Genomic DNA, 15,168 nt, shown 5'->3' with positions numbered 1-15,168 from the left:
TTTAGGTAGACGGCCATGTCTTGGTAGGTTTGCAGTTGTGCCATACTCTTTCCATTTTCGGATGATGGATTGAACAGTGCTCCGTGAGATATTCAAAGCTTGGGATATTTTTTTTATAACCTAACCCTGCTTTAAACTTCTCCACAACTTTATCCCTGACCTATCTGGTGTGTTCCTTGGGCTTCATGATGCTGTTTGTTCACTAATGTTCTCTAACAAACCTCTGAGGCCTTCACAGAACAGCTGTATTTATACTGAGATTAGATTACACACAAGTGGACTCTATTTACTAATTAGGTGACTTCTGAAGGCAATTGGTTGCACTGGATTTTATTTAGGGGTATCAGAGTAAAGGGGGCTGAATACTTTTGCACGCCACACTTTTCATTTTTTTTATTTGTAAAAAAATTTGAAAACCATGTATCATTTTCCTTCCACTTCACAATTATGCGCCACTTTGTGTTGGTCTATCACATAAAATCCCAATAAAATACATTTACGTTTGTGGTTGTAACATGACAAAATGTGGAAAAGTTCAAGGGGTATGAATACTTTTGCAAGCCACTGTACAGGTTTGTAGGTTAATTGGCTTGGTATAAATATAAATTGTCCCTAGTGTGTGTAGGATAGTGTTGGTGTGCGGGGATCGCTGGTCGGCGCGGACTCGGTGGGCTGATGGGCCTGTTTCCGCGCTGTATCTCTAAACTAAAAACAAAATCTCCCCTCAGCCTCCAGTACACCAGAGGCATCGTTCTGGTAAACCTCTTCTGTAATGGAATGTATTGGATATTACTGCTGTCTGGCACAGTGGGACTGGCATTCTCCACAGATGCTGCCCGTCCAGTTGACAAAAGAAAGATGTGGTTATTGAATTATAGTTTTAATGGGATACATTAATTTTAGTTGAACATGCCTTGCACTCCATACATCTAAATGTTGCATTGAGTTGTAATGCAATGCTAGACATTGAGTCTACTGGGGCAGTGCTGGTGATTATGCTCACAATCACAACAATTAAAATACAATGCAACAGCCATGTGGATTGGAAAAGTTTGGAGGGAGATGGGTCAAACACAGGCAAAGGGGACTACCGTAGAGAGCATGTGTAGGACGGAACGATAGATGCTGGTTTAAACCAACACTAAATTCTGGAGTAATTCAGCGGGACAGGCAGCATTTCTGGAGAGAAGGAATGAGTGATGTTTCAGGGCGAGATCCTTCTTCAGGATTTATCTGAGATGAGAAAAACCTTTTCACCCAGAAAGTTGCGAATTTGTGGAATTCTCTGCCACGGAAGGCAGTGGAGGCCAATTCACTGGATGAATTTAAAAGAGAGTTAGATAGAGCTCTTGGGGCTAGTGGTATGGGGAGAAGGCAGGCACGGGTTACTGATTGAGGATGATCAACTATGATCACAATGAATGGCGGTGCTGGCTCGAAGGACTGAATGGCCTACTCCTGAACCTATTTTTCTATGTTTCTATACCCAAGGTATGCGAATAGTCACCACTTAAAGGGCGCATTCAGTTACAAAGTATCCCACGTCAGGCCATCCTTTGCTTCCCCCCCCACCACCCTCATGGCATTATAGGGAGAGGTTGTGCAGGTGAGGACTCTCTGAGAGCGCAAGAGGATGAGGGGCGATCTTATAGAGTTGTATAAAATCATGAGAGGAATAGATCAGGTAACACACAGAGTCTTTTGCCCAGGGTAGGTGAATCTAGAACTAGAGGACATAGGTTTAAGGTGAAGGGGAAAAGATTTAATAGGAATCTGAGGGGTAACTTTTTCACGCAAAGGGTGGTGGGTGTATGGGACAAGCTGCCAGAGGAGGCCGTTGGGGCACGTTTAAGAAACATTTAGACAGGTACATGGATAGGACAGGTTTAGAGGAATATGGGCCAAACGCAGGATGGTGGGACTAGCGTAGATGGGACACGTTGGCCGGTGTAGGCAGTTTGGACCGAAGGGTCTGGTTCCGCTCAGTATGACTTTATGACTCCATAAGTGCATTAATAGGGTGGTAGAAGTATGAGATTCAATTGCACTTACACTAGCTGAGTTATTAATATTAAATGTGCAAAATGTTGATGAATTGTTGTGGGACACAGAGAAAAGGTAAGTACAGGTAATGTTGCTATAAAATGTGTTTCCATATGTCGAACTTAGTGAGGTGAGCAGTGATTTAATATAATAGTTGACAGGCTTTTGACATGAGTTGGCCTGGTTTTAAGTTCAGCTACTAAATCTTTTATTACTGCTCTGGGCTACACAGGTTTTCTCTCAAGCTTCTCTTCGGGGAAAAAATGTTTGCTGTTTACACATAGATGCATAAGAATACACCATGTGGATGTGTATTGAGTTCAGATAATCATCGATTGTGTAGGAAGGAACTGCAGATGCTGGTTTAAACCGAAATTGACACAAAAAAGCTGGAGTAACGCAGCGGGACAGGCAGCATCTCTGGAGAAAAGGAAACTGGCCACTGTTAGCTGTTTGCAGGGGATAAATGAAACAGCCCTACAAACAGCTAAGAATGGCCTGTTTCCCTTCTCATCATTACTTTTTTGCATATCTTTCATTCATTGTTCTTTATCTCTCTACATCAACGCCTATATCTCTCGTTTCCCTTATTCCTAACCAGTCTGATGAATGGTCTCGACCCGAAACGTCACCCATTCCTTCTCTCCAGAGATGCTGCCTGTCCCGCTGAATTACTCCAGCATTTTGTGTCTATTAACCATTGATTGTATCTGGAGACGCAAGGGACTGCAGATGCTCAAGTCGTGAACAAAACACAAATGGCCGGTGTCAGTCTGAAGAAGGGTAATGACCCGAAACGTCACCTGTTCGTTCTTCTCCACAGATGCTGCACGACCTGCTGAATTCCTTATTGTCTTTTGCTTATTTAACTGTGCATGTTTCACCATATCTGTCTTCCTGGCAGAGGGAAGCAATTTCATTTAGTGTAGACTTCTATTTATATAAATGCTGCTGCAGTGATTTAAGAGACATTTGGACAGGTACATTGATAGGAAAGGTTTAGAGGGATCTGGGCAAAACATGGGCAGGTGGGACCAGCAAGTGTGGAGTGTTGGCGTGCACAAGTTGGGCTGAAGGGCCAGAGGGTAGGAGATTGGGAGGTGGTAGGAGATAGAGAGGGGCAGGGGGTAGGGGTTAGGTGGGGGGTAATAGGTGGGGGAGAATAGGAGGGAGGGGAGGAGATAGAGGGGAGGGGATAGAGGGAAGGGGATAGAGGGAAGGTGGTGGAGGGGGTAGAGGAGTAGGAGCTACGCGCCTCTCGCCGGCAGTGAGCCTGCCCCTGGCGGCAGGGTTGGGCTGGCCAGGCAGGAGCCACGTCCTCCACTAACGGGAGGTGGGACTGGGACTGGGACGCCCAGTGACTGACGCGGCAGGTCGGGGCGGGTCGGGAGGCTGAGCCGCTGCTGGCCGGACCCACAGGTGAGTAGAGCGGGGCCGGGGCGGCGAGAGCCCGGCTGGGGGGAGGACGCGGGGGTGGGGGTCCCGGGGCTGGGAGTGGGGTCAGAGCCGGGACTCTTCAACCCCCGCGACCACCCAGGGACAACCCCGCTCTCACTCGCCCCGTCTCCCTGGGTCTGGGTGCGAAATCCTTGCTCCGCACTATCTGCCCTCTTCCTCCCCCCTTTCCTCCCCTCTCTTCCTCCCCTCTCTTCCTCCCCCCTCTTCCTCCCCCCTCCTCCCCTCTTCCCCTCTTCCCCTCCCCTCCTCCCGTCTTCCCGTCTTCCTCCCCTCTTCCCGTCTTCCTCCCCTCTTCTACTCCCCTTTTCCTCCCCCCTTCCTCTCCCTCTCCCCTCTTCCCCCCCTTCCTCTCTCTCTCACCCCGACCCCTCTCCTTTCCCCTGCTATCTCCTCTCTGTCTCTACCTTCCCCTTCTGTCTGTAGGAGACACAGTCTTCCTCCCCCTTCCTCTCCCCTCCTCCTCTCCCCCCTGCCCCCCAACACTCTCCCTCTGGCCCCTCATTTTTCACCCTCTCTCCCTCTGCCCTTTCCCCCTCTGCCCCCTCTCTTCTCCAGCAGAGTGGTGTCAAAGTGATTCTTCAACAGAAAGTTAAATGTCGTGGGCTAAACGTAGAATCCACTATCAGTACCTATGTGTTTACATATTTGTGGATGTTGGTTGCAGGAAAGGAACTTTGTACTTGCTGCATATATTCACAATTACTGCCTCACTCACCCAGAAGTTAATGTGTACAACTCCTGACGCACTGTTCAAAGTGACAGAAAGGTTACAGCAGGAAAGGAGGCCATTCTGCCCATCGAGGCCCCTCTGTTTCTGCTTCAGAACAACCAACTTTTTCCATAGTCTTAGAAATGCCTTTCAAGTCTTGATGAATCCCTAGTCTGAAGAAGGGTCTCGACCCGAAACGTCACCCATTCCTTCTCTCCAGTGACGCTGCCTGTCCCGCTGAGTTACTCCAGCATTGTGTGTCCATCTTCGGTTTAAACCAGCATCTGCAGTTCCTTCCTACACTTTTGAATCAACAGTTGAATCTGCCTCATGTTGGAAGGGATTGCAGATGCTGGTTTACACCGAGGCTCGCAGGCTATGACCTCTCCCTAGACTCTCCCACAAGAGACCACTCGTGCCATCATGTTGATGCTAGCTGTACAGGATCTGGGGCACCACTGGTGAACTCAAGATAGTGCTGCACAGAGGTGACATGCTACAGGCAGCATGGAAGAGAACTCTTGAATACTGATAGAGTCAGAGTGATATAGTATGGAAACGCCCAACTTGCCCACACCGGCCAACATGTCCCAACTACCCTGGTCCCACCTGTCCGCATTGAGTCCATATTCTTCCAAACCTGCCCAATCCATGTACCTGCCTGTTCCCAAAATTGGTGGTGAAGTTAATGAAGTCACTTGCACGTCCTCCAACCTATACATCGCAGAGACCAAACGCAGACTGGGCGATCGTTTCGCGGAACACCTTCGCTCAGCCCGCCTGAACCAACCTGATCTCCCGGTTCCTGGACACTTTAATTCTCCTTCCCATTCCTACACAGACATTTCTGTCCTCGGTCTCCTCCATTGTCAGAGTGAGGCTAAATGCAAATTGGAGGAACAGCATCTCATATTTCGCTTCGGTAGCTTACAGCCCAGTGGTATGAATATTGATTTCTCTCACTTCAGGTAGCCCCGGCATTCCCTCTCTCTCTACCCCCCTCCCCCCCCCCCCCCCCCCCCCACCCAAGTCCCACCAGCTTCCCATTTTCACCCAACAAACAGCTTACAATGGCCTGTTTCCTTTAGGATTGTTACATTTTTGCATATCTTTCATTCATTGCTCTTTATCTCTCCACATCACCATCTATATCTCTCGTTTCCCTTATACCTAACCAGTCTGAAGAAGGGTCTCGACCCAAAACGTCACCCATTCCTTCCCTCCAGAGATACTGCCTGTCCCACTGAGTTACTCCAGAGTCCAGCTCTTTGTGTCTATCTCCAGTATTCATTGGTGGGTCGGCAATGGAGAGAGTTAATATGGTCAAATTCCAGGGCGATAACATCTCGGATGACTGTCCTGAGCCCAGTACTGTAATCACAAAGAAGACACAACATCTCTAGTTTTTAAGAAGGAACTGCAGATGCTGGAAAATTGAAGGTAGACAAAAGTGCTGGAGAAACAGCGGGCGCAGCAGCATCTATGGAGCGAAGGAAATAGGCAACGTTTCGGGCCGAAACCCTTCAAACATCTCTAGTTTCTTAGGCTCGAGTTCAACTTTCCCATGAAAATAGACACAAAATGCTGGAGTAACTCAGCGGGACAAGCAGCATCTCTGGACAGATAGTATGGGTGATGTTTCGGGTCGAGACTCTTCCTCAGACTGAGAGTCAGTGGTGAGGGGAACGAGAGATATGGAAGGGTTAGGTGTGAAAATGAGAGATCAAAGGGGAAAAAGCTCAAGAAAAATGTAGTATAGATAGCTAGGGGAAGGTGATAGCAAGGAATACAAAGTAAAATTCATCCTTCTGCTCTTCACCTCTCCTACGCTGCTGTAGTCTTTAAGTCATACAGCGTAGAGACAGACCCTTCCGCCCAACTTCCCGCACTGCAGTAATCAGAACTGGCCATAATGCTATATTGTTAAGGAACAAGTTCCCTTTTCACAGAAAACCATAAGTTGATTTTGGCCTTGAATCGGAAAAATACACAAAAATCACCGATTATGATCTCCACTGTGTTATAACGAATGACATCAAAGGCAAAATTAATGTACAGGGATTGCTGGTTGGTGCGGACTAGATAGGCTGAATCGCCGGGTTTCATGCTGTATCTCTAAACTATCTCCAAACTAAACTAAACTACTCACATTAGAATGATAAGAAAGAACAATTATAGGGAGTAAACTAACTGAAGAAGGGTCTCGACCCTTGTGTTTGTGTCTATCTTCGATTTAAACCAGCATCTGCAGTTCCTTCTTGCACATTTTCCCATTTAGTTGCCGCCTTCCAAATTTTTCCAGCTGGTCTGGTCCCACCTCAGCAGATGTTATATTTTAACCTCCTAACTCAAGTCATTTATATTTGGCAAGCAATCCTCAAATCAGTCCGTTCTTTCACGCCACGATCTGAGGGATTAACGCCCTTTACACAAGTGTAACAATTTAACGAACTGCCTGCTCCTTAACTGTAGCCACGACGCAGATTCTGCGTGTGAATTCGAGAGAATGCCATTCCCTGATAGTGCTGTGAAACAGTATCTTTGGTTAACAATGCCACTTTATTCCCACCCCATTCAGTCTGAACACATTGTAGCCAGAATATTACGTTCCCACTCCTGGCCTTGCTTGAGCCTGTTTTAAAAAAAAAATTTATGCTGGGGTATTGAGACAGAAAATGCAGATGGCACCCGAGGAAAGAGGAAAGACCAACTTTTCACCGCATTAACAGAGCCTGCATGAACCGCAGAGAGTTTCCAGCTTTTCCTCCTTTTGTTTCACGTTTCTATCATTGCTGCAACATCTGAATGCAATATCAGTCTGAAGAAGGGTCTCGACCCAGAACGTCACCCATTCCTTCTTTCCAGAGATGCAGCCTGTCCCGCTGAATTACTCCAGCATTTTCTGTTTATCTTCTAGCAAATTATTTACCAGAAGAAGCCTTTCATCGCTCTGAGCCTGTGATCGAGGAACACACAGAGCCCAGTCATTTCTTTGAACTTTGTTACGTTGCTATAGGGCGATCGTTTCGCTGAGCACCTTTGCTCAGTCTGCCTGTACCTGAGTCCAGTTCACGGATCACTCCACAGTCTGCAACTTTGCCCCGCTCTTTCCCCTGTATCATTTTGCCAACAACATACGTCCCCGAGGTTTCCCTTTTAGTTGCCTTTCCTTTTCAATCAGAAGAAAGGTTCTCGACCCAAATCATCTCCCATTCCTTCTCCCCAGAGATGCTGCCTGTCCCGCTGAGTTACTCCAGCATTTTGTGTCTACCTTCGATTGTAACAATTTTGAATTCCCACACTGACCTTTCTGTCATATGTCTCCTCCATTGTCAGAATGAGGCTAAATGCAAATTGGAGAAACAGCATCTCATATTTCACCTGGGCAGCTTATCATTTGTATGAATTTTGATATCTCTAACTTCAGGTAGCCGCGGCATTCCCTCTCTCTCTATCCTTCCCCCCACCCATCGCACCAGCTTCTCGTCTTCACCTTATCTCCTTATATTTTTTGCATTTCTTTCATTCATTTTTCTTTTTCTCTCTACATCAACGCCTTTGGCTCCCGCTTCCCTTATCCCTAACCAGACTAACCAGTCTGAGTTAAGGGCCTGTCCCACTTACGCGACCTTTACAGGCGACTGCTGGCACCCGTGGTAGGTCGCCGAAATGTTCAACATGTTGAAAATTCAGCGGCGACCAGAAAGACGCTACGACTCTTTGGAGACCTCTCACGACCATACAGACGACCCCTGGCGACATGTCGCGGGTGACCTCTCATGACCATAGGAGACCTCTCACAACCGTGGTCATGAGAGGTCTCCTATGGTCATGAGAGGTTTCCAAAGAGCCGTAGTGTCTTTCTGGTTGCCGCTGAATTTTCAACATGTTGAAAATTCCAGCGACCTGTCACGGGTGCCGGCAGTTGCCTGTAAAGGTTGCGTAAATGGGACAGGCCCTCAACTCTTGTACTCGCTAGAATTCAGAAGATTGAGGGGGGATCTTATAGAAACGTACAAAATTCTTAAGGGGTTGGACAGGCTAGATGCAGGAAGATTGTTCCCGATGTTGGGGAAGTCCAGAACAAGGGGTCACAGTTTAAGGATAAGGGGGAAGTCTTTTAGGACCGAGATGAGAAAAACATTTTTCACACAGAGAGTGGTGAATCTGTGGAATTCTCTGCCACAGAAGGTAGTTGAGGCCAGTTCATTGGCTATATTTAAGAGGGAGTTAGATGTGGCCCTTGTGGCTAAAGGGATCAGGGGGAATGGAGAGAAGGCAGGCACGGGATACTGAGTTGGATGATCAGCCATGATCATATTGAATGGCGGTGCAGGCTCGAATGGCCGAATGGCCTACTCCTGCACCTATTTTCTATGTTTCTAACTCCAGCATTTTGTGTCTACTTTGGATAACATTTACCTCCATGCCCTTTCCCAGCTTCTGGCAAGAAAGGAGAGAGAATGTTTCAGGAGCGATGCTAGATGATTGACCTGAAACATGAACTGTGATGCTCTCTCAACACAGGCTGTCCGAATATCTCCAGCGCGGTTTTGTTTTTATTTGAGAATTCCCACACATTCCCAAACGTTCACAAGGTCACAAAGAAGGTGCATTTACATTCTGAGAAGTTTAAAGAGACTCAGCATATATTCTCACAATCTTCTACAGGCGTTCGGTAGTAAATATTTTGACTTGAGGCGTGATGGCTCTGTGCAGCAATTCCAATGCACAACAACGCCATTCGGCCCTTCGAGACAGCACCACCATTCAATGTGACCATGGCTGATCATCCCCAATCAGTACCCTGTTCCTGCCTTCTCCCCATATCCCCTGACTGCTATTTTTAAGAGCCCTATCTAGCTCTCTCTTGAAAGTATCCAGAGAACCTGCCTCCACCGCCCTCTGAGGCAGAGAATTCCACAGACTCACCACTCTCTGTGAGAAAAAGTGTTTCCTCGTCTCCATTCTAAATGGCTTATTCCTTATTCTTAAACTGTGACCCCTGGTTCTGAAATGCAGTACAATTCCAATGCAGTCACCCGGGGAGTGGTGGACTCAGCCCTGTCCACCGCGTACACAGCCCACTCCATCTAAGGCACCGACATGAGACGTTGCGTCAGGGAGGGAGCATTATAATCAGCAATCCCCTCCTCCTGCCCTCTACTCGCTGCTATCATGCTACCATTGGCCAGTGGGTACAGAGGGCTGAAGTCCCACACCACCAGCTTCAGGAACAACTACTCTGCCACAACTATCAGGCTCGTGAACCAACCAACACAACCCTAATCCTTCCCCAGCAACGGGACCGCCTCTTGCACTTCCATAGACTTGCTTTTTAAAAAAAATTTGTGTCTTTGCACTGATGTCTTTTCATTTCGCAACCTTATTTTATGTGCAATTTCTGCATAATTGAAGCTTTTGTGTGTTGTCTGCGTCTACGTGTCTGCAGCACTTCATTGTACTTATCTATAGCTCACCGTACATGCGCTTCTGCACTTGACTTGCTTTCTGAATGTTACGTTCTGGCCTGGTGATCAAGCCAATGGTGATTAATTTAGCAGCTTCCAAGTCAGTCCTTGGAAGCTTTCAGACGGTTGAAGTCTTCAGATGAGTGACATTCTTTTATCAGTGTTGACATCACAAACGGTACATGCCTAACTTGCTTTGGTTTTAGCAACACCCATAATATATGCCATCTGCTTGAAAGGACAGGCAGGGTTCGACGATTCAATGAGTGTAAGACAGAGACAAGTGAAGTGACATGTTTGATGTCATCGGAATTGTAAATAATGCAGGGACTTCACTGCTAAATGAAAACTAGACATAGCGAAATGTGACTTACTGCAAATACACCCATTGATGCTTGGTTAGCCCATCAAACAATATTCAATTTAAGTCAAGTTGAGCAGGAAAGAACTGCAGATGCTGGTTTAAACCGAAGATCGACACAAAATGTTGGAGTAACTCAGCAGGACAGGCAGCATCGCTGGACAGAAGGAATGGGTGACGTTTCAGGTTGAGACCCTCCTTCAGACTGATGTCAGGGGAGAGGGAGATACATAGATAAGGAAGTGTAAGGTGTGAAAACAGGACGAGGGGGATGCAGATCAAGGCAAATGTAGAATAGATCCTTGTTAGCTGGGAGAAGGCAACAACAAAGCGAACAGGGATAAAATTTACTCGGAGACTGGAGGACTGGTTGGAGAACTGGGAAGGGGGAGGGGATGACGAAAGTGGAAAAGCAAGGGTTACTTGAAATTAGAGAAGTCAATGTTCATACCGCTGGGGTGTAAGCTGCCCAAGTGACATATGAAGTGCTGTTCCTCCAATTTACGCTGGGCCTCACTCTGACAATGGAGGAGGCCCGGGACAGAAAGGTCAGTGTGGGAATGGGATGCGGAGTTAGCCACCAGGAGATCAGGTAGGTTTAGGCGGACTGAGCAGAGGTGTTGAGTGAAACGTACCCCGCGCCTGCGCTTGGTCTCGCCCATATATAGGAGTCCGCACCTTGATACAGTAGATGAGGTTGGAGGAGATGCAAGTGCATCTCTGCCTCACCTGCAAAGACAGGTGGGGTCCTATCTTACGTCTAATTGTCATGTGTACCAATGCTTGGGATGTTGTGATAATGAGTTGCCATAATGTGCAAGACCCCCACCACCCTGGCCACGCTCTCATTTCACTTCTACCATCAGTATGTAGATGCGAGAGTCAGCAAGCTGTGACCACCAGGTTCAAGAATAACCTCTTCCCGTGTATTCTTACCAGTGCGAGTGAAAATAGCACGTTTTGTTATGATAAGGGCATCACAAGGAACTTGGTAGGTGTGTCATCCATCAAAAAGTGACATCAAGCCACACAAGGGATAAAGAACCAAGAGTCGACGAGGTAGGAAGGCTTTAGGGAACATGCTGCAAGGACATGGGAGGTCTAAGGGGAGAGGTTTAGAGTTTTAACCCTAGGTTGGCGACAAGTGGGGGAAGAATATAAAACTATGAGCGCCATAGAAAGGGTGGACAGCCAGAACTTCTTCCCCCAGGATGGAAGTGAGCGATGTGCGAAAGACTAGTCAGAAGAGATGATGTTTCTTGGATCATGGCACTGAAGAGATGGAGTGAGGACATGAGCCATCTGGAAACATGCCGGCAATGTGGCGCAGCGGTAGAGTTGCTGCCTTGCAGCGCCAGAGATCCGGGTTCAATCCTGACCACGCCTGCTATCTGTAAGGAGCTTATAGTTTCTCCCCGTGACCACGTGGGTTTTCTCCAGGTGCTCTGGTTTCCTCCCACACTCCACAGACGTACAGGCGTGCAGGTTAATTGACTTCTGTAAATTGTCCCTTGTGTGTAGGTAGAACTAGTGTATGGGATGATCGGTGGTGGGCGTGGACTCAGTGGGGCCTGTTTCCTTCTCTCCAGAGATGCTGCCTGTCCCGCTGAGTTACCCCAGCATTGTGTGTGTCGGCCTGTTTCCATGCCATATCTCTGAACTCAACTCAACTCAATGGATGAGAATTCTGAACTGGCCCAGGAGTCACCAACCTCGTTTTGTTTCTTTGCTTTGCAGACGCAACCATGAGCTCCACCGCTTCCACTCTCCGGATAGCCACCTTCTGCAGGAGTTCCCGCCATCTCCTGCCAAAATCCGGCCTGCGTTACTTCAGCTCAGCTGCCCAGAGCTTGACCCCAGAGGGGAACGATCCCGGCAGTAAAACCCTCAAACAGGAGAGGTCGGGCACCAAAGGTCCAACCAAACCGTTGCCCAAATGCGCCGAGGTGGTGGTGATTGGCGGCGGCAGCATGGGGTGCCAAACCCTCTACCATCTGGCCAAAATGGGCATCACCAACGTGGTCCTGTTGGAACGGGACCAGCTGACGGCTGGGACAACGTGGCACACAGCCGGTAAGGACGAGGGTGGGGGAAGGAATTGAAAAGAAAATAGGTAAATCCCAAGAGAAATACTTGACTATTGGTGTGATCAAAAGGATGTTGTGGGAGACCTTCAACCAGCTGGGTGGCCACCTATAATACATCATTCCATAGAGAAACCCGGCTACTTGTGGGCGGAGCACCAAGGCAAATTCCTTGTATGTGAATACTTGGCCAATAAACTTACTTATTTACTTAACAGCTAAAATTTTATCATTAGTAGGGAAAGGCGTAGGGGGAAGTGAAAGGCCAGAGTGACAGGGTGGCACGGTGGCGCAGCGGTAGAGTTGCTGCCTTCGAGAGCCAGAGACCCAGGTTCGATCCAGACTACGGGTGCTGTCTGTACGGAGTTTGTACGTTCTTCCCGTGACCTGCGTGGGTTTTCTCCGGGTGTGCCTCCTCCACTCTCCAAAGACGTACAGGTTTGTAGGTTATGTAGGAAGGAACTGTAGATGCTGGTTTAAGCCAAAGATGGTCACAAAAATCTGGAGTAACGCAGCGGGTCAGGCAGCGTCTCTGGAGAAAAGGATGAGGTGACGATTCGGGTCGAGACCCTTCTTCAGACTGAGAATCAGGGGAAAGGGGAAGAGAAATATAGACAGTGTAGAGAGAGATAAAACAAATGAATGAAAGATGTGCAAAAAAGCAACAATGATTAAGGAAACGGGCCATTGTTAGCGGTGGGCTAGGTGAAAACGAGTTACAGACAATGAAACTCACCAGGATGACATGAAATTAGTACAACAACTAGGACGGGGGAGGGACTGAGAGAGGGGATGCAAGTGTTACTTGAAGTTAGAGAGATCAAAATTCATACCTCAGGGGTGTAAGCTGCCCAAGCGAAATATGAGGTGCTTGGTGCTCTAAGGCTCGGTGGGCCGATGAGCCTGTTTCTGCGCTGTATCTCAAAACTAAACTGGACTAAACTAAAGGGCCTGTCCCACGAGCATGCGACCTGCATGCGGCAAGCGCGACCTAAAGGGCCGGTCCCACCAGCATGCGCCTGCATGTGGCAAGCGCGACCTAACATGGTCGCTTGAGCCGTACGGCATGCGGCAAGCGCGACCAAACCAGAAGCGGGAGCCGCACGGAGGTCGAGTGAGTGACGTATGGCGTCGAGGCGGCTGCGGGCCGGCAGGCCGTTGCCGCGCGGAATTTTTAAACGCGGTCAGTTTTTCGGAGTACCGCACAATGTTGGGACCAGCTCCGCACAACTCCATACGGCTCCGGCGATCGAAGTGGGACCGGCCCCGCGAGGCCGTACGGCTCAAGCGACCACGTTAGGTCGCGCTTGCCACATGCAGGCGCATGCTGGTGGGACAGGCCCTTTAGGTCGCGCTTGCCGCATGCAGGTCGCATGCTCGTGGGACAGGCCCTTAAGACATCTTTACTCAGTTGAGGTGGAGGAGGGGTTGGGATGAACACTTCTCAGTTGGGTCAGTGGGGAACTGAGGAGATGTACCCATTGAAGGTTGGGCCCCAAGCAAGGTCACCACAGAAATATCTCCCGGGTGAAATTGGGCTTTTCTGTCCCTCAGGTCTCTTCCACCAGCTGACAGCCGATTTATAATTTCCTTCTCTGCTTCATTGCCCTCAGTAACAACCCATCGTTATAACACAAAAATGCTGGAGAAACTCAGCGGGTGCAGCAACATCTATGGAGCGAAGGAAATAGGCAACGTTTCGGCCCGAAGCCGGAAGGTAATAGGCAACGTTTCGGGTCGAAACCCGAAGGGTTTCGGGACGAAACGTTGCCTATTTCCTTCGCTCCATAGATGTTGCTGCACCCGCTGAGTTTCTCCAGCATTTTTGTGTACCTTCGATTGTCCAGCATCTGCAGTTCCTTCTTAAACACATCATTACAACACTATGTGTCGGTCACCCCAATACAGGAAGGGTGTGGAGGCTTTGGAAAGGGAGCAGAGGAGGCTTTCCACAAAGATGCCTGCATGAGGAGGTGTTTGCTACAGGGAGAACTGGATTGTACAGTGTGGGTGGCTCAATTGTAATGACAGGTAGACTTTCGACTAACTGGTTAGCACGCAACAAAAGCTTTCGACCGCACCTCAGTACACATCACAATAAACTAAACTAAGTGAAAATATTTTTTTCTGGCATGCTGGAGGTTGAGGGGAGGCTTAATGGAAGAATATTAAATTATGACAGTCAGAATCAGTAAATGTCCGTGGGCATTGTAGTAAGATGGGTGGGGCAACATTTAAAGGAGATGAACGGGGCGAGTTTTTTTTTAATACAGAGGGCGGTGAGTTCATACATTGCTGGAGGTGGTGGTGAAGGCAAATATGAGAATGGCATGTCAGGCACTTTTGCATACGGTAGGTACATGAATATGCAGGGGGACCTAAAGCTATGGATTATGTCCAGCAGACAATAGTTGATCTTGGCATCATGTTCGGCATAGACTATGATATAGAAACATAGAAAATAGGTGCAGGAGTAGGCCATTCGGCACTTCGAGCCTGCACCGCCATTCAATATGATCATGGCTGACCATCCAACTCAGTATCCTGTACCTGCCTTCTCTCCATACCCCCTGATCCCTTTAGCCACAAGGGCCACACCTAACTCCCTCTTAAATATAGCCAATGAACTGGCCTCAACTACATTCTGTGGCAGAGAATTCCAGAGATTCACCACTCTTTGTGTAAAAAATTGTTTTTCTCATCTCAGTCCTAAAAGATTTCCCCTTTATCCTTAAACTGTGACCCCTTGTTCTGGACTTCCCCAACATCGGGAACAATCTTCCTGCATCTAGCCTGTCCAGCCCCTGAAGAATGTTGTAAGTTTCTATAAGATCCCCCCTCAAGCTTCTGTACCAGATGCTGTACTATTGTGTGTTCTAATCAATTTTAATATACAGCCTCAGAAATAAAACTTTTAAGAATGGGGCTGCACGGTGGCGCAGCGGCAGAGTTGCTGCCTTAAAGCGCTAGAGACCCGGGTCCGATCCTGACCACGGGTGCTTGGCTGTGCGGAGCTTGTACCTTCCCCTCGTGACCTGCGAG

At 48.2% G+C, this 15,168-nt stretch overlaps 1 protein-coding gene across 1 annotated transcript in view; it reads left to right on the top strand.

The window, feature by feature from the left end:
- Positions 1–3,361: 3,361 nt before the first annotated feature.
- sardh (sarcosine dehydrogenase) overlaps positions 3,362–15,168 on the top strand; it is a 51,742-nt gene continuing 39,935 nt past the window's right edge. The window contains exons 1-2 of the mRNA XM_033049412.1: positions 3,362–3,462; positions 11,780–12,115. Of these exons, the coding sequence (XP_032905303.1) occupies positions 11,788–12,115 (328 nt within the window). The 5' untranslated portion in view covers positions 3,362–3,462; positions 11,780–11,787. The remainder of the gene's footprint in view (positions 3,463–11,779; positions 12,116–15,168) is intronic.

Source organism: Amblyraja radiata, chromosome 32, assembly GCF_010909765.2.
Source record: "Amblyraja radiata isolate CabotCenter1 chromosome 32, sAmbRad1.1.pri, whole genome shotgun sequence".
Lineage (NCBI taxonomy): Eukaryota > Metazoa > Chordata > Chondrichthyes > Rajiformes > Rajidae > Amblyraja > Amblyraja radiata.
This window is presented reverse-complemented; position numbering and strand designations above follow the sequence as displayed.